General features: G+C 51.3%; 2 protein-coding genes and 1 long non-coding RNA gene across 8 annotated transcripts in view; 1 reads left to right on the plus strand and 2 right to left on the minus strand.

Moving 5' to 3' along the window:
• The window catches only part of LOC115253334 (uncharacterized), a 19,186-nt gene extending 4,033 nt beyond the window's left edge, over positions 1-15,153 (minus strand). Inside the window, exon 1 of the long non-coding RNA XR_003891654.1 lies at positions 14,999-15,153. This is a non-coding gene — a long non-coding RNA (uncharacterized lncRNA). The remainder of the gene's footprint in view (positions 1-14,998) is intronic.
• On the minus strand, positions 10,231-12,516 carry adra2a (adrenoceptor alpha 2A). Its single transcript, XM_029851173.1, has 2 exons — positions 12,208-12,516; positions 10,231-12,075 (listed from the first exon to the last, which is right to left on the minus strand). The coding sequence occupies exon 2, from the start codon at positions 11,894-11,896 to the stop codon at positions 10,643-10,645; it is 1,254 nt and encodes a 417-aa protein (XP_029707033.1). The 5' UTR covers positions 11,897-12,075; positions 12,208-12,516; the 3' UTR covers positions 10,231-10,642.
• Positions 14,673-17,932, plus strand: LOC105417601 (afadin- and alpha-actinin-binding protein-like). Of its 6 annotated transcripts, none has more exons than XM_011612327.2 (13): positions 14,673-14,901; positions 15,004-15,070; positions 15,171-15,274; positions 15,349-15,411; positions 15,661-15,775; positions 15,863-15,926; positions 16,362-16,482; positions 16,552-16,693; positions 16,795-16,898; positions 16,976-17,137; positions 17,209-17,308; positions 17,381-17,549; positions 17,661-17,932. In XM_011612327.2, the coding sequence occupies exons 2-13, from the start codon at positions 15,019-15,021 to the stop codon at positions 17,764-17,766; spliced, it is 1,302 nt and encodes a 433-aa protein (XP_011610629.2). In that variant the 5' UTR covers positions 14,673-14,901; positions 15,004-15,018; the 3' UTR covers positions 17,767-17,932. The 6 variants fall into 6 exon arrangements, with proteins under 6 accessions (XP_011610629.2, XP_011610630.2, XP_011610628.2 ...); XM_011612328.2 differs by having other exon boundaries at positions 14,677-14,901; positions 15,343-15,411; positions 15,863-15,914; XM_011612326.2 differs by having other exon boundaries at positions 14,679-14,901; positions 15,343-15,411.
• Positions 17,933-18,062: the final 130 nt, after the last annotated feature.

The following is an 18,062-nucleotide window of genomic DNA, read 5'->3' on the forward strand; positions in this document are numbered from 1 at the left end:
AGGAAAGGAAAGGAAAGGAAAGGAAAAGGAAAGGAAAGGAAAGGAAAGGAAAGGAAAGGAAAGGAAAGGAAAGGAAAGGAGGGGGAAGGGAAGGGGAGGGGAGGGAGCCAGTGAGCGCTGTAAATACAAATCAGCATGGAACCTGAGGGGAGCGCGTTCGTGCCTGACAGATGGAGAGCAGAAGGAACGAGTGGAGCCAGAAATCAAAACAAAAGCTGCGAAGCATAAATCACTAATTACACCTCTCCAGAAGCTGCAGCCATCTACAGTCATTTAATTGGATTCTTTTTTCGTGTTGTGAGTTTGTATCCAGTTGTAGACAGGCGGTTGCGGCTGTGGTTGTAATATTAATCAGCTGCTCTAAAACTGATTTCCCCGGTGATTCACATCCGCTCACATCTCTGCTCCCGTGATCCTGATCTAAGGTGACTTGTCCAGCATCCGTGTCTCCTTTCCTTCTCTTCCACAGATCAGGATGAGACGCTTTTGCCATCGGATGTTTGCTTTGCTCCGCATAGGACGCCAGAAATATCGTTAGAGGCCGAGTGGAATCTGCCTGTTTCCCTGCATGTACGGGAGCCGCTCTATCGCTGCCGTCAACGCGCACGGTGCAACACGCACGGTGCAACACGCACGGTGCATCTCGCCTCCCTTATTTTCTCATTTCCACTTTCCAATTTGCAGCTTTTGGGGGAGGGGGGGGGGGGATCAGAGGCTTCATAAGAAGCAACATCTTTTCTGTCTTCTTTAGAAGTGTGTGTGTGTGTGTGTGTGTGTGTGTGTGTGTTCACATTGACTACATATTGAGCACCAAAAGGTTGATTTTCAAAGGTTGAAAATGGGTCCCTTTTGCTCCACAACTCCAAAAGATTTTTTTCCCCAAGCTTTACGATGGAGTTTTAAGGGTGAGGTTACAACCGACCAGATTGTCTTCATCTCCGCCATGGTGATTTTATTTATTTGTTTGTCTTCCCGTTAAAAAAAAAATAGATTTGACTCTAAAACCATTAACTCTTTCGTTGACGGCCCACATTAAGATCATTGACAGTTTTGATTCTCACTACAATACAGCCAGTATGATGTCTCCTGGAAGGGAAAGAATGTGGATAAATAGAACATCTCCCCACAGAAATACAAGAAGATAATACGTTTTTATTTATCCCTGTGGTTTCGGGGGGGTTATTTAGCACAGATTCGTTTCCTTTGATCCGGCCACTGCGAGTCCTGACCTGCCCAGAAAACAGCCACGAGCTCATTTTGATAAATAGCAGAAGTTTCGCAGTGACATTTATAGTCTCGTACATGGAGGCCATAATATCGACACCTAGCGTGAGAACCTGTCAGCCGTACAGAGAAACTATCCCGTTAGTCACTCACCGCGTGTCGTCGCCCCTCCAGCCTGAGAATCAGGGATAAAATCACGTTTCATTAGCCCGAAGCTAACGCTAATCATCCTTTGCTGTTGTTTCGGATAGCTTAGAATATCGGCGTCTTTTATGGACACATTGGGAACAAACAATCTCTTTCGTACGAAGGCTGCTAATTGATGACGTGTCCAGTCCCGGACCGCCATTAGGGTTGGTCAATAACGCTGATAAAGACTGATGGCAGGACCACACTTGCCTTGGAAAGCGCTATATTTAGTAATAAAGCCTAATAGATGCGACAGTTGACGCTGTCCTCGTTGAGGAGGCCGAGCAGACATGTGGGGACAGCCGAGCACTGAAACAGCCCCCCCCCCCGCAAAGCAGCGCACAATAAAACCTCTCCGGCAAATTAGAAATTCATATCTTTGGACGAAGGAAACGGCGGAGGGGTGGGGGCCGATTGCATTTAATCTGGATAGCAAGCTGACCTCAGGCGTTGGGGGCCGCATATCACTGACATAAATACAGATTTGCAATTTTCTTCCCGTTTGGGCGGCCAAACAAATGCCCGCATTACGTTTTTAACACGTTAAACGCACGCGTTGTCGATCAGACACGACTCAGAAACGGCTTTTGTTCCTCCGCCGCCTGCAAATCAGGCGCGTTTGCGCTGACCTCGCTAACGACGCGCGGGAAAAAGGTCCGGCGGTCGCTCGGGCGTGAAAAGAACAATGTTTGCAATCATGGCGGCCGCGCGTAGCGACGCTTTAACGGCAGTATTAAAGTGATAAACGCCCGCGAAAGACACCCAAAAAAAAAAGAAGCTTATTTTCGCCAAGCTGCTAGCGAGCAGAGGCTCCCTCAGAGAGCTCCCCTCCCCCAGCTTGACCTTCAGCTGGCTCCGCCGAGCCCGGAACGTCTCCTCGCGTTGATCAGCGCCGCTAATTGGCTGTTAAGGTCAAAACCTCAGATTCTGTTCTGTTTCAGGGTGTCATCCCGGGCCTCGCTTTCCCACCGAAGGCGAGCGCGACGGGGGCCGCGGCCGAGCTCTGGAAGCGGTTCCAGGAGTGGAAACGCCAACATTTGAACATCCCCGGCCACTTTTAACGGAGCGTTTGGACAAGATGTCGGTATTATTGCTACTATCTGCGGAGAACGCGGCGACGAACGGCCATATTGGATCAATTAGAGTCGTATTTCCCTCAGGATTCGATGCTAAAGTGGAATGAGATTCAAATGGAGGCTAATGCTATTCTGCATCCAGCTAAACACATTCATGATGATGTTTACAGCCTGGAAATAATAAAGCAGGAATTTATTTGGCCGGAGGACTGAATTCGGGGTTTTGTTGTCTATTTTGTCAGGTGAAACACAGTTTCCAAATGTTCAAAATCCTGCCGAGCGTCGTCTGCCGGAGTTTCAGCCCACAGAGTGAAATGAAAATGGAAATGAGGTGAATTTTCACCTCACCTCAGGAAGGTTGAAAGAGAGGAAAGGCGCAGTTACGGGCGGCTGCAAACACACCGGGGTGAATTAAAGTGGCTGGTTCTGGTCGGAAACATCGAGCGCGCTGCTCGAAAAAGATAAATCTGTCTGACTGACTCTCTTTTCACACTCAAACTAAAATAACACACACACACACACACACACTCTGTTGTTGTTGGTGATCCTCAGACGTTCGGTAGATAGCTTTTTTATTTGATTGGTCTTTCAGCGGTTTCACATCAGAACTCTAAATTCAGCAGAGCGACGTTCCACTAATGGAGCGACGGGAGGCGGAATTTAATTATATCTGAAAGAGCCGACTGCTGCATCCGCCTGGATCCCGTCCCAGCGTTGTTTTCATATTTGGGCTAAAACTTTCCGCTTAGTCAAATGCACACGAGGGAGGAGGAGAGGTCAGAGGTCAAATGAGAGGAGAGGAGAGGAGAGGAGAGGAGAGGAGAGGAGAGGAGAGGAGAGGAGAGGAGATATAGGGAGAGGAGAGGAGAGGAGAGGAGAGGAGATATAGGGAGAGGAGAGGAGAGGAGAGGAGAGGAGAGGAGAGGAGATATAGGGAGAGGAGAGGAGAGGGGAGGAGAGGAGAGGAGATATAGGGAGAGGAGAGGAGAGGAGAGGAGAGGAGAGGAGAGGAGAGGAGATGAGAGGAGAGGAGAGGAGATATAGGGAGAGGAGAGGAGAGGGGAGGGGAGGAGAGGAGATATAGGGAGAGGAGAGGAGAGGAGAGGAGAGGAGAGGAGAGGAGAGGAGAAGAGAGGAGGGTAGAGAAGAAGAGAGGAGAGGAGAGGAGAGGAGAGGAGAGGAGAGGAGAGGAGAGGAGAGGAGAGGAGAGGAGAGGAGAGGAGGGGAGAGGAGGAGGTTCCAGAATTATTTTGGCTATTTATCGTGCTTATCATTCATTTCCCATCGGACAACTGTAAATCCTGTGAGAACTGACTACTGGAACCCTGGACAGACTCCATTGCCCTCCCTCACACCCCCCCCCCCCCACCCCACCCCCCCCCCCCCCCCCCCCCCCCCCCCCTTCCACACACACACACACTCACACACACACACAGCTCAGCTCTCTCTGCTCACTATTGATGTGACTGTCTGAGACACAAGAACCATGTTTTTTCTTCCTTCTGTCTGATGTTAATGATCAATAAGGACGAGTGACGGCTCCCAACATCCGCTCACAAAGTTCCTGAGGCCTGAGGCACGGTTCATGGAATGGGAACAAGGGTTGTCAACCACTTCCCATGCATGTGTAATGTGTGTGTGTGTGTGTGCGCGTGTGTGTGAGTGTGTGTGTGTGGGGGGGGTGTTCCTTCCCATTTCCAGCAGCACGTCACGTAACCCTGGACTACAGAGCTCTACTTTGATGCTTTTCTGATTCTCCTGCTTTTTATGGGATGTTGATGTCTCTATTTCCCCCAGATGACCCCCCCCAACCCCCGCCACCCGCCCCCGCGTAAATAACTCCCCCAGAAACAAACAAGAACACAAAGGGAAAAAAGGAGGATAAGAGCGAGCATTTCCTCCTCCTCCTCCTCCCTGAGCCAACGTGCACCATCCCTCATGCACGGTCAAATCACAGATGATTATGTCATCAGCGCTGCCAACCAGACGCTCTCCCTCCTGCCCCCCCCCCCCCTTTTAAGCCCCCTTTCAAACCTCATTCCCTTAAACGTCCCTCCAACTGTGGCGGGCTGAACCTCAGCGAAGGTCTGGCGCTGAATCCCGTCTCCTCTCTGTACGGGAACGGAAGAGGAGGATGGAGAAGAGGTTAGAGGTCAACCTCCCCCCCCCCCCCCCCCCCCCCCCCCCCCCCCCCCTCCGACAACACCTCCTCGCCCAGACGCTGTGCTGCACCAGTGGAGTCGGACACAACGTTTTCCCAGATTCCGTTCCTGCCCTGCCCGGATTTAGACACAAACAAGTGGCGACGGCGTTTTACCTCTCTCTCCCTTGAAGCCCTTCAAACCCATATTCTCTCTCACACACACACACACACACACACACACACACACACACACACACACACACACACTCCACTGTTGAATGTACACACTGAGACTCGTGCGCCGCTGCCACCTGAGATGTTTCAGAGAAAATGCCGGCAGGTTTTTCTTCCCACTTGTGGTTGCCAGGCACCCAGCCCGACCCAGACCCATAAATATGGGCCGCCTCGTCCATGTTGGACCTCAGACTCATTCACCACCAACACTGCGGTGAAAGACGAGCCTTTTGTCTCTGGCGTTCCTGTCATCGGAGGCGAGCTTGGAGACGCAGTTTGGGTGTACGGTGTCCAGCCGGAGCGCCAGGCTTCAGCGTAGAGAAGCTGATCACATGATCCTCTGGCCCTGCTCTCCATCAGCTGTTTGTTTTGACAATAGCGGCTCATCCTGGGGGTTCACCCTCTCTTTCCTCCGTCCACCAACACTCAAATCCGTCCGTCTCTCCCAGGAAATAAATGGGATCCAAATGACAAACACGCCCACGTGTTCGATCATTCTCGGCAGCGCCGGGATTCGCGCGCGCTGGCGCAACCTCGACAATTTTCCACAACACTGATAATTGCCGCCATAACGCGGTCGTCTTGCGCAATTTGCCGGCTTTCAACTCTGGTTTTACCTGCAACCTGCACGCCAGGCTGAATTATTCATGTCCGGATTGTTGCCGCTCACCGCGGTCGTCATTCCAGCATGACGGATAATGCCGGCGTCTCTCCGTCACAGTGAGGTCGTTTTCAGGCCCACGACAGCGTCACAGATGCTAACGCCACCGTCTGATGAAGAGAGATACAAACAAAGGGGGGGGGGGGGGGGAGAAGAGACCTCAGGGACGTTTCCAGATTCTGTAGTTTCAATTTTGGAATGGCTCCTTTGGGAGGATATGGATTGTTGGGGGGCGGGGGCGGGGATTGTGCTTTGCTAGCTTAAAATCCACACGCATTTTCTGAAATGGTCGTAAAGCCAAACAAATCATTTGGACTGCAAGAACATTTTCCTCCAGAACAGGTTCCAAAGCGACGATCTGGTCGATGTTTGCAGACGGCTGTTTCAGATACAAATGAATCGTTCCGCGGCGACTGAGCCGTATTTACTCAGCTCGTTTCAATATTTGACGGCTCGTGTTGGTTTGTTGCGAGGAATAAAGTTTTATGGCTGATAACAAAGGAAACAAGCTGGTGTGTTTAATAAAAACACGCTGGGTTTATTGTGCAAACTGCACAAACTATTGAATTGACTATTTTTTTAGGATGAGGCATCAATAATAATTGAAAAAAGCCTGATTCTCACAGAAAACAAACTTAATTCTCCGGAGGAGCACGAGGAAGAACGGCAAATCTGTGGTGGCACAAAGGAAACGGTGCAGCTTGGATCCTTTAAGGACAGATTCTCTCATGTCTAAGGGAACCGGTGCTCTTATTTTAACCCCCAGGCGGGTGTCTGGGTCACCAACAGCAACCTCCCAAACGTTAAAACCCTCTGGCAGCAGCAGCAGAGCAGCAGCAGAGCAGCAGCAGCAGCAGCAGAGCAGCAGAGCAGAAGCAGAGCAGCAGCAGAGCAGCAGAGCAGAAGCAGAGCAGCAGCAGCAGCAGCAGAGCAGCAGAGCAGAAGCAGAGCAGCAGCAGAGCAGCAGCAGCAGCAGCAGCAGCAACATCAGCAGCAGAGTGACAGCAACAGCAGCAGCAGAAGAGCAGCAGCAGCAGCAGCAGAGCAGCAGCAGAGCAGCAGCAGAGCAGCAGCAGAGCAGCAGCAGAGCAGCAGCAGCAGAGCAGTAGCAACAGCAGCAGCAGCAGAGCAGCAGAGCAGTAGCAACAGCAGCAGCAGAGCAGTAGCAACAGCAGCAGCAGAGCAGCAGCAACAGCAGCAGCAGAGCAGTAGCAACTGATGGGAAGTGTCTTTATCTTGTTATGTGTTTCACCATATGTTTCTGTCTTCTCTTAGAAGTTAGGCAAGTGATGGGAAGTGTCTTTATCTTGTTATGTGTTTCACCATATGTTTCTGTCTTCTCTTAGAAGTTAGGCAAGGTAGACTCATTGGTAAATAGAATAAAGAACAGAGACATTACAGTTGCAGGATTGTTGTCTGTTCTATTGTTATCTCAGGAGCCAGTCAGGCAGGGGGTGCCAAACACTCATTGTAAACAGGATATCAGGGGGGTTGATGATGATCACATTTGCATGAAGAATGGGAGCTGGCCACCTGGGAAAGCAATGGAAAAGAAGGACTGTATCAACACCGCAGGGGACTGGAGGAAGAGGACGAGGACATCTCAGCACGAGATCTGGATTGGATTGCATGGACATTGTGAATTTGCATGTGTGTGACTATAAAGGACTGGGCCAAGGGATAGTTAGGTTGTCAGACTTCGTGCCCTGACGATTAACTCTGTTGTTGCTAGGGTTATGAACTGGCCCGGAGCTCTGTAATATTTGTGTCTGGAATTGATTCTATTGTTAAATACATTTTGAAATTGGTACTTTACTTCTCGAAGTCTTCATTCAACGAACACGCGGATCGGCAGCTACATACAGGAGGTATCGCGATCCAACACAACAGAGCAGTAGCAGCAGCACCGGAAGCAACAGCAGCAGCAGAGCAGTAGCAGAACAACAGCAGCAGCAGAGCAACAGCAGCAGAGCAGCAGCAGCAGAGCAGCAGCAGCAGAGCAACAGCAGCAGAGCAGTAGTAGTAGCAGCAGCAGTTTGAAGAGCCACCACAAGAACAGGGGGAACCTAAACCCTCACCTTTAAAGCAGGCCGAGGCGCCGCTGACACAATATTTACATTCCCGCTCTGCTGCTCAAACACGCGGCGTTCTTCCTTCAACACAGAACAGCGGAGCGTTCCGGAACAGCCTCTCCCTCTTGAGCTGCTCCAGAGTCACTGAACCCGTGTTCTTCCGTCACCTGCGGAGAGACGCGGAGGTCCAGCAGAACAGAACAGCTCGTCGCTACACTGATTGGGGCGATTACAGGGCGGCGGAGCCTTTAGATACACCTGTTTAATCTGTTCAACAGTCTTTCAGAACAACACCTCAACCATCAACAGGTGATCAGGTCCAGGTCCTTATCCGCTCCACTCAGCGGTACCTCAACCCGGTCCACTGCCCTGAGGGTTCTCTGGGGAACCCTGTGGTCTTCTCCAGATCCACAGGCCATTTCAGATCCTGTCCAACCCAGTCAGAGGTGCGGCTCCGCTGATTTACGTCACGTTGCGGGTCTGATAATTGCGTGGCGCTCTCTGGGAAGACGTGAGCTGATTGCTCTTGATCGTAATGAGTTTTCCGGATAATAGATTTGTCAGCGCAAATTATTTTCCAGGGAAATATCCGCTGCCCACTGGTGGTTTGTGTCTCCAATCAGACCCAGAGGCCTGACAGCTAATCAGCCTTCTGCTAATGAGGCTCGGGACTAAATTAGACCATTTTTGAGAGGCGTCCCTCCAACAGGAGCCGTCTGAGCAAGACTCCCCGCGAGATAAACAGGTGCGTCACAACGACAAACATGTACAGAACGTGGGCTGCTCATATTCATGAAGATCCTGACCTTTTACCCACCCACACACACACACACACACACACACACACACACACACACACGCACACATAAACACACACGTGCGCCTGGGACAGGCGTAGAGGAGTCAAATGAACAGTTGATCCCCAGATGTGTCACATTTGTGTTTGACTCTGCTTGTTTGACTGGTGGCCACAATGAGCGACCACGTTTAGCCTGAGAGAGGGATGTGATCCATGCCCTGGATCCCAGAGGCAGTGTGTGTGTGTGTGTGTGTGTGTGTGTGTGTGTGCGCAACAGCTGGCCTCTTCCAATAGGCTGTCAGCAGGCACGTAGGCTTAATGATATCAGTGCTGCTTGTCGGTCTGTGCGGCGCGGAGGAAGCAGACGCGGAGGAGAGGACGAGACGACGCACACCTTTATTCCCAAACACCTTCATCCGGCTGCATCCGCACTTCAAACGTGGACGTGGAGCGCTGCTCGAGGTCCGCGGGCCTGTGCGCCCACACAAATTGGGGAATTTGGCTGGAGTTGAACTGAGGCATAAATCAGTTGATTTGGGAGCCGGTTTGGCCGATCTACAGCCACTGTAATTCCCTCTTCCCACAGCTCAGCATGGAAACACTGTCTGTCGGGGGGGGGGGGGGCAGCAGCACAGATGTACAAGTAAAAAAACAAATGGCTTCATAAAGTAAACTGGTGAGATTTCCCGAGGTGCCATCAAGTGTTTGGCTTTTATTTGCCAACAAGAGAAGGGAAATAATGCACAAATTGTGTGTTTTAGGGTGTTGGGTCAGCACACACACACACACGCACACACACACACACACACACACACACACACACACACACACACACACACACACACACACGCACACACAGATGAGAGGTAGCAGCAGCAGACTGGCTGAAACAGACGAGTCGTTACGGTTTATGTTTATTTCTGTTAGCATATTAAATCTCTAATGTTAGCCTAAGGGGCTAAAAGCTACTTAATTGTATAATTTCGCTATTTGGCAGATATTACTCTCACCTGCACCAATTAAATAAGTGTTTTGTTGGAAGCGACGTAGAAAGTAGGGATGTATAGTGCCCCCCCACTCTGGGTGACTTATGCAGATGAACTTAACTGTAACTCACCCTAACGGTGGGATGATCAATAACAGATCAATAACAACAGCTGATCATGATCAATGATGTCGTGTAGAATGTGTGTTAATTGTCGTCTTATCAATAAACGTTACCTTCATTTTTGTCTCCTCCACTTTCATGTCCTGATTGGAGGGGATCTTATTTTGCCACCACCTTGAGGGTTATGAGGGCTGGTTTTGGGGTTTTTTCTTCCAATATCAAAAAATTAGTTCCTCAATCGACCTTATTTTCCTCTGGTTTTGATTGTTTATTTGTCTTTTTCTCGGTTCGACCAGAAAAGTAAACACGGAAAAGCAGATTGACTGACTCATCTGTCCAGGGGGAACTGGCCCCCAGTGCTTCCATGTGCCGCAAATAACGCACGCTCACGTGCACACTCGGTCTTTCTCACAGTTTTGCACATTACGCAAACATGTCGGGAAACGCTCCCGCTCCCGCCGCCGCCCGGGGCGCCGGTTCTCCCGCCACCCCCAGAAGAGCGCGTGTATTTATCTTCGATGCTCCTGTTCGAGCGTCTCCCCGGCTGCCAAACACAGACGAGTCCCTCTGTTGTTTGTCCACATTCCCCCCCCCCCCGGATGTGATGGATCGGGAAGCACGAGGAGAGCCGGCGAGACCAGTTAGTCGGGTTCTGCTCCGGGAGCCGGTTTTTTGCCGCACGCGTGAAAACAGGCGAATCGTTGCTTCGAATTACAAGCAGGCGACCTGTACAAAAATGGCTTTAATTTTGAGACACAACAGGATTCATCCAAAGCACATTTGCATATAATCTGTTCCGGCCCTTTCCGAGCTGATGTCGGGGAATCTCTCCCAAAAGGTCGGAGCCCAAACGCCACTGAATTTGACCTTTTCCGCGCGCCCGGTCTTCCCCTCTCCGTCGCTGCCACATCATATAAAACGACAACACTGTATCCATGACGACAAAAGTTTTTACAAAAAGGAATAATCAACGGGGAAACACTTTAACATTCTGTACAACACACAGCGGACGATGGGCTTCGTTATAAAAATAAAAACATGGTCGATGTGGCGTCCTGTGGGATCTGTGATGGATCCGATGGAGGATCGGCGTCTTCCACGCCGGAACGCCGGGAAGAGCCGGCACGACCCGTGCGTTAAAGGTAGCGCCTAGCGTCCCTCCGGCACAGGATCTTCTTGAAGGACCTCCTGAAGTCGTTGTTGAAGATGGTGTAGATGATGGGGTTCAGGGCGCTGTTGCAGTAGCCGAACCAGAAGAAGAACTTGAACAGGGTGTCGGGCACCGGGCAGGACTCGCACAGCGTCATCAGCATGTACGTGAAGAAGAACGGAAACCAGCAGACCACAAAGACGCCGATGACCACGGCCAGGACGAAGGTGAAGCGCTTCTCCCGGTTCTGCCGGCCCTTCCAGCGGCTCGCCTTGGCGTTGGGCGCCCACCTCTGGGCGTCGCTTCCCCCCGGTTTGATTTGGCTCAGTCTGGTTTTCCCCGCCGCGGTTTTCTTTTTGATCGAGCAGGCCGTGTCCACTTTGTGGTCGGAGGAGGACGACTCCTCCAGGTCCACGCCGTTCGCCTCGCCTTTCCCCCGTTGGCCGGCGCCGGGACTCTCCTTCAGCTCGATGTCTCGCTGGTCGTTTAGCCTGTCGTGGCACAGCCGATCCTCCACGGCGCCCGTGCCGTTCTCCTTCTGATTGGCCACACCGACGGTGGCGGTCTTGGCCAGCTGCCTCAGCTTCCTGTCTCCGGGCGGAGCCCGCGTCCTCTTTTTGGCTATTTGGTAGATTCGCACGTAGACCAGGACCATGATGACGCAGGGGAGGAAGAAGGAGCCGATGCAGGAGGAGATGACGTACCACTTCTGGTTGTTGATCTTGCACACCGGCTCCTCCGCGCTGTTTTCTTTCTCCATGGTGATGAGAGGCGGGAAGGAGATAACCGCCGCGATGACCCAAACGATGAAGATGATGCACTTGATGCGCCGCGGCGTCCTCTTCAGATTGTACTCGATGGCCTGCGTGATTGACCAGTAGCGGTCTAGGCTGATGGCGCAGAGGTGAGCGATGGAGGCGGTGCAGAAGAGCACGTCGAGCGCCAGATATATCTCGCACCACACCTCGCCAAAATACCAGTACCCCATCAGCTCGTTGGCCAGCGAGAACGGCATCACGAGGGTGGCGACCAAAATGTCCGCCGAGGCCAGAGACACCAGGAACAAGTTCTGCGGGGCCCTCAAGGCCCGGCTGGTGAACACAGCTATGACCACCAGGACGTTGCCGAACACCGTCAGCAGGATCATGATGCCCACCAGCACGGTGAGGGGCAGAGACATCTGGAGGCTGTAGGGGACCATGTCCGAAAGAGTTTGGTTGGTGTCGTTGTCCGGCCCCATCGGGGCAGATCGGCTCAGTTCCCACACCGGTTCACCCGAGGTCAACAACCACCATCACCCTGCTCAGGGACGGCGCTGGAGACTCCCAGCAGCTCTGAGGTCGGCAGCAGACCGGCCGCTCCAGATGTTCTCCTGGGTTCCCTCGTTCATCCTCACAGATTAGCTCCTAATATTTAGATCTAAAAAAAAACAAACACGGAGATCGTTACAACTTTTTATCTGCGTAATCCTGTCACAAATCTATCCAATAAATAAACTAACGTCTTGAATGTGAATCTATCAATTCCCAGACGAAGCTACATCCTCTTTACCTGAGCGCAGAGTGGTGGAAAAACCCGCTCCAGAGCCACGGACGCAACTGGAAAAACTGTGTGATGGGGAACTTCTTTAAGCAGCGCAGTTGGAAACAAATGAGATCCATGTGGCGGATGAAGTGGTGCCCGTGGTCCTCCTCTCCGTCCGCGCGCAATGATCCCTGCGTAGCGTCCAGCGGCGCCCAGTGACGGACCTAATGGAGCCCTAATCATGTTATCCGTGGCGCTGCCGTGCTGCGCTCTGCGTGCCGAGTCTCTCTCCTCGGCGGTAACCGGAGCGCCACTCCCTCTTTATAAGCCGCACGCTGCAAAAAGTGTCACGGCTGCGCGGGTCACTGTTCCAGCATCAACACCGGAGGAGGAGGAGGAGGCGGAGGAGGAGATGGAGGAGGAGGAGGAAGAAGAAGAAGTAGGTCGTGGAAACTCGCACAGGTCAGGCGCAGGGATAGTTTTTTCGGCCCACTCGTGAAATAGTGCAATAGTTGCGCACATGTGACAGTCTGATGTGACTGTTGTTGAACTCTTATTAACAGGGACAGAGACACAGGTTTTAATGCTGCGTGTGTTTAATTTCAGCGCGAGGAATGAGCACTTTTCATGTTTTTGGATGTTTGGTTTTTTTTACTATTGCTGTCATAATAATAATAAAAAGCGTTTTGGAGTTTCTAAATTTGGGGGATTATTAAAAACACAAGATACTGCAGAAATGTCAGAGCCAAGGTGCGTTTTTCCTCCCCGAAAACGTTCCTTTGATTCGCCCAAAGGTCAAAGGGGCCCCGACCCCCAACGCGGGCAGATGCCGGTGCGGGAGGAGACATTTCTTGCAGTACGGCTGTGTTGCTAAGCAGCAGCAGCTACAGTCCTGGTGGACTCCAACGGGAATATTTTATTACTTTGCTCAAACTCGATTTCTTTTGCCACCTTTTACATTTGTCGTGCGGCGCATGAGGGGGCCTGTAAAGGCAGCGCAGGCCGCCCGCAGGCTGATTTACCGACTGTTGTTTGGTGATGTTTGTCACCGGGGAGCACTTTAACAAGGTACTTTTGTGTTCGCTGTAACACTGGCGGGAACATCCCGTTATTCATCCTCACCTCTGATGAAGAGCTGGACCTTCCTCCTCCACTCAGATCACTGCACGCACACACGCTGCAGTGTGTGTGTACGTGTGTGTACGTGCTGCATTCAGACGTGATAAAGCAAATATTTAACTGCAGCCGACTAAAATGGTTGTTTCACCCACCAGATGTCTGAGCGATTGTGATCTCACACAAGTCACATGACAGCGGTTCACATACATTCAGAACTTGAGGTGGAGATTTGAGTCTGTGGGAGAATCAACCGTTTTTGGGAACTTAATATTGGGTCAGTGTGAGCAGAGGCGTCTCCGGGGGCAACGCCTGAACACGGGAGCGTGGATAAGCTGCTCAGTGATGTCACCAGACAAGAAGACAATCGCTGTCTTCCTGCTGGTTTCCTTTTTAGGGACAAATAACACACTCACTCATTCATATTCCCCAAGACTCACTCACACACTCACTCACTCACTCACTCACTCACTGCGCAGAGATACAGTGACACCTGTCGTCTCTCGGCCTCAGTGAGCTAAATCAAGGCTGCGGATGAGACAAGAGCCGTGACGTCATGCGGTCAGGGTCGCACCATTTTGTATCTGCACAGGTAGGTGCACAGGTAGGCGCGCGCGAGGGCGAAGAGGAGGCGGGGACAGCTTCAGGTCAGGGCAGGTGGAACGCCAGTACCAGCACTGAGCGGCAGGGGGCGGTGTTGCACCGGCGGCGCGAGTGCAGTTTAAAAAGTGGTCAACCGCCTCCAGTGAAGCAGAGCAACAACATCAAATAAGAGAAATTAACTAAAATATTTCCCCCTGGACAGAACCTGTTATTGCCAGTTTTTCAGACACAGACGCGCAACAGTAAACAGAATTTTTAATTATCAAAATCTGTGAATTGTCACTCCTCAGCTGGGGCTTTGCTGCCTGCCTCTCATTTAATTGATATGGTCTCATTAGATTAGGGACACATTTCACCCCCTTTGCGGCAGTTAGCTGGAATCCATCAATCAAATTTTAACATTCAATTTCCCAAACATAGAGCCAAATCTGCTAATTACCCTGCAGTATTTCTGCCAGCGACGTGAATAAATCCCTAAATATTAGTTTAAAAGGCGGATGTGCACGAAACAACATGGTCATTTTGTACTGATTGTGGCAAAGGGCCTCCCTGTAACTATGGAAACAACAAAGGGATGCTCAGGAAAAGCAAACTGTTGCACTGCTTGTCCCAATCAAGGTTCCCGCAGCAATAATGTGTCTGGTCGGGACCCCGGTGGTCATGAACGGACCCTCACACAGAGGTCATCTACACCAGCTGGAACCATTAATACATGGCAGGATGGATCCATGCTTTAATGTTCTTCACGCCAACTTCTGACCTTTTCACCATCAATGGAGGCTGCAACGTCCTCAATTCTTATGTATCGAGCAGAAATGATCCGATTAAAACCTCAGATGTGGCCGAAGTGAATGTGTTAGATGACCAGATTGTTAAAAGCCATGATGTTTAACGCCTGCGTCCTGGCTGAACACGTTTAAACCCCGAGGCCAAGGGTCATTAGCACCAAGTGCTATCAGCTGGAAATAAAAGGTGGCATCTCCTTGAGGCTTTACTGCTAAGGTAAGACCTGAGACACATCTGGACTGATCCATTTTAGCCTGAAATGATTCTGTTTAAAGTCAGACTGTGTGTGTGTGTGTGTGTGTGTGCCGTCTACCTTAGTTTGTGGAGGGGAAGATGTCTGCCATGTTTGGTCGAAGGAGAGTTGGAAGGTGTCCAGACTGCTCAGGTAATCCTCTGACCTTTGCCCTGATATCTAGATACACAAAAGTGTCCTTAATGTGTCCCTCAAAAGTGATCTTGAACCTCTGTCTCCTTCTGGACCTCAGACCTCCACCTCCTCAGGGATCCCGACACCGTGAATGAGCTCTCGCACAGCGCCCCCCAGTGGACACACAGGGAGGAGTGCAGGCAGCAGGGAGAGATTCTCAGGGTGAGAGTATGAAGTAGATCAGTGCTCGTTATTCTGGGGAGGGAAATCCCAAATTTTTTTTCTGGTAGGAGCAGTTTCAAGAGATGGAGGAACACGTTGCCAGACTTCAGGATGCGCTAGAACACGAAAAGGCCAAAGTGAGTTGTGCAGCTTTTTAAAAAAAAATGTTTACCTGATTTATCAGCGAAATATTAGTACAACTAAACTAATTTCAAAATCTGGTTTACTGATGCCGAGACCTTTAAATGGTCTATAATTATTATTCATCTCAAAATGGCGACCTCGCTAATTACCTGGGGAAGCTGTGCCTGTTTAATAAACTTATCAGAATGCGCATTAAAGTCTCTGAGGATGGATGTCGGGTTGGTTTCTCACCGTGTGACCAGTCCAAGCGCCTGCAGCTGCGTAGCAACCAGCAGGAGGCAGCACTGAGGCGCCAAGAGCAGCAACTCAACAGACTGAAGGACAGACTGACAGACAGACCCCGAGATAAAGGCCCATGTGAGAGCGGCTAGCTTTATAAAAGCGACATTTCTTAGCTTTCACATTCCATGAAACCATTCACCAATATACTATTTTCCTCTGTAGCCATGGATGTGTTGAACCTTCCACCTGGAGAACAGCTCGTGAAGACTTTCAGGTCCGCCGCAAGGTACCCGCTGGTTCTGCGCATGCGCGGCCTCTTTTCCCAACGGGAGCCGTATTTAATTCTTTCAAATGCTATTAAACACATTGAATAAGAGTTCACATATACGTCACGTTTCATATTGGCTTCCTATTGAATGTAAAGATCAGATATTGAGATGATTTCAACCATTAATTGTGTCCAGTAGCTGGAAGCATTATCGGATGGGGCCCTGACTATCAAAATAAAAGGTAGAAATCCAACAGTAGGTCAAAGCAGAGGTAGCAAAAATGCCTCCTCGCTTAACTCCCACTAGTTTAATTCTTTTTTTCCTCATTATTTTTATGCTGTTTCGATATGTACGTTATTGATATTTCTTATATTATTATTTGAACACCCGCTGCTGCCATCCCGACCTCTCCGAGGTGGTTCTCAGAACCTTGGCTCTGCTCGCCTTTGCAGACGAGAAGAGGCGGCTCTGCGCCTGGTGCTCGAGCGTCGAGAAGCGGAGCTCAGGGAGGCGATGAAGCTGCGCCACAGCCTCACCACGTTACTGCACGCGCTCAGAGTCAACATGGAGCACGTGAGTCCAACAGAAGCCTTTTCTGATGGGGTGTGTGCAGGTTTTTATCAACTCCCATCACGTTTTAAGACCCTGTCCGGGGGGACGGATGCGGGAGCTGAAGGTAAATGTCTGGCTGGAGCTGAGGCGACCCTTGGTGACCATGTAACCGGCGGGGTGGTTCAAAGGTGGAGGCAGGTGCAGAGGAGACTGGGGGAGCTCTTATCTGAAGGTAACCACCCCAGTTCTGGGCCCTTTTAGTGCGACGGTGACGGAGAACCGACGCGGTCCGACCTTCCGTGACCTTGCCATCGTCCTTCTGCGACCTTGCAGGCCAGACCGGGGCGGACACCGACCAAGACAAGCTCCTCGCCCGGCTGGAGAGCGACCTGAGGGAGAGTCAGCAGCTCGTCAGGTTGCAGCAACAGCTCCTGCAGGTGCCGCAACTTTCCATTCCCCAAAGTCCCCAGAGGTGATGTTGCTCCAGCACCAGTTGCACTGTCGGGTCGCGCAGGACAGCCTGGCCTCCCCCGTCCCCCCCGAGCTGGCCGACGGCTACTTCTTGGAGGAGTGGCAACGTCTGCAGCGGCGCTGGGCGGAGCTGCGTCGTCAGAGGAGGACGTTTGAAAGGGAGCGGCGGTCCTTCACCGACGCCGCCGTCCGACTGGGCCGAGAGGTGAGAGTTGAGCGGATCGGGGGTTAGAAGGGGATCTTGTTGACCTGTGACTGTTGCCGTGGCGCCTGCAGCGCTGCGAGTTAGAGCAGCAGAAGGCTTCTCTCCTGAAGCAGCAGTATCTGAGGGACTCGCCTCCGCCGGGCCACAGCAGGGGAGGCGACGCGGACGTCAGTGAGTGCACGGCCACAGGTCTAACGTGGACTCTTCGTCCCGTTCATCCTCGTTATGAACTCTAAAATACAGCTTTAACTGGTGCAGGTTTCTGCCCCAAATCGGGCCAGTGTGGCTGCCCTCCCATTACTCCATCACCCAAGTCGGGGGCAGCTCGTGGTCGGCGTCAGGAAGGGGCTGGAGCTCGAACCCCCGACACCCCCGAGCTTTACTCGGCCCTCAACCTGTCATATAACAGCAGGTTTGTGAGATTGCGCAATCGAAGCAGCAAGCATGGAGACGAATGGAAGACGTTGGTTCAGGGGTCCGAGTCCTGCCGGTGGCTTCTTATTTACGTTCCTCTGTCCTCCAGCAGCGGGACGGAGCCTCGGGCAGAATCGTGGGACGGTCCCACGGGACCCAGGACCACGTGTTCAACACAGTCTCCGCTCTTCAGCTACAGCCTAGACAGGTGGTGATGATAGTGGGTAAACATCAAAGAACTGCTGTGGTTTAATTAGGAACCCGTTAACTTAATTTCACCATTTTAATGCCGTTCAGTTTTAACTGCAGATGTACTTTACGAATGTCCCATTAATGTAGGACTAATCCTCAATAAAAGCCTAATAAAAGCACGTTTTTTTTGGAGAAAAACATCATTCCACAGCATCATGTCCTGTTTCAGGAGACCTGGGCCCCTTTAAAGTAAAATAATGGGATGGAAGGATGGAAGGAAACTAACCTGCTGTCACTTCAAACCTGATTTCTTGCGTCA

This window comes from Takifugu rubripes, chromosome 17 (genome assembly GCF_901000725.2).
Source record: "Takifugu rubripes chromosome 17, fTakRub1.2, whole genome shotgun sequence".
Lineage (NCBI taxonomy): Eukaryota > Metazoa > Chordata > Actinopteri > Tetraodontiformes > Tetraodontidae > Takifugu > Takifugu rubripes.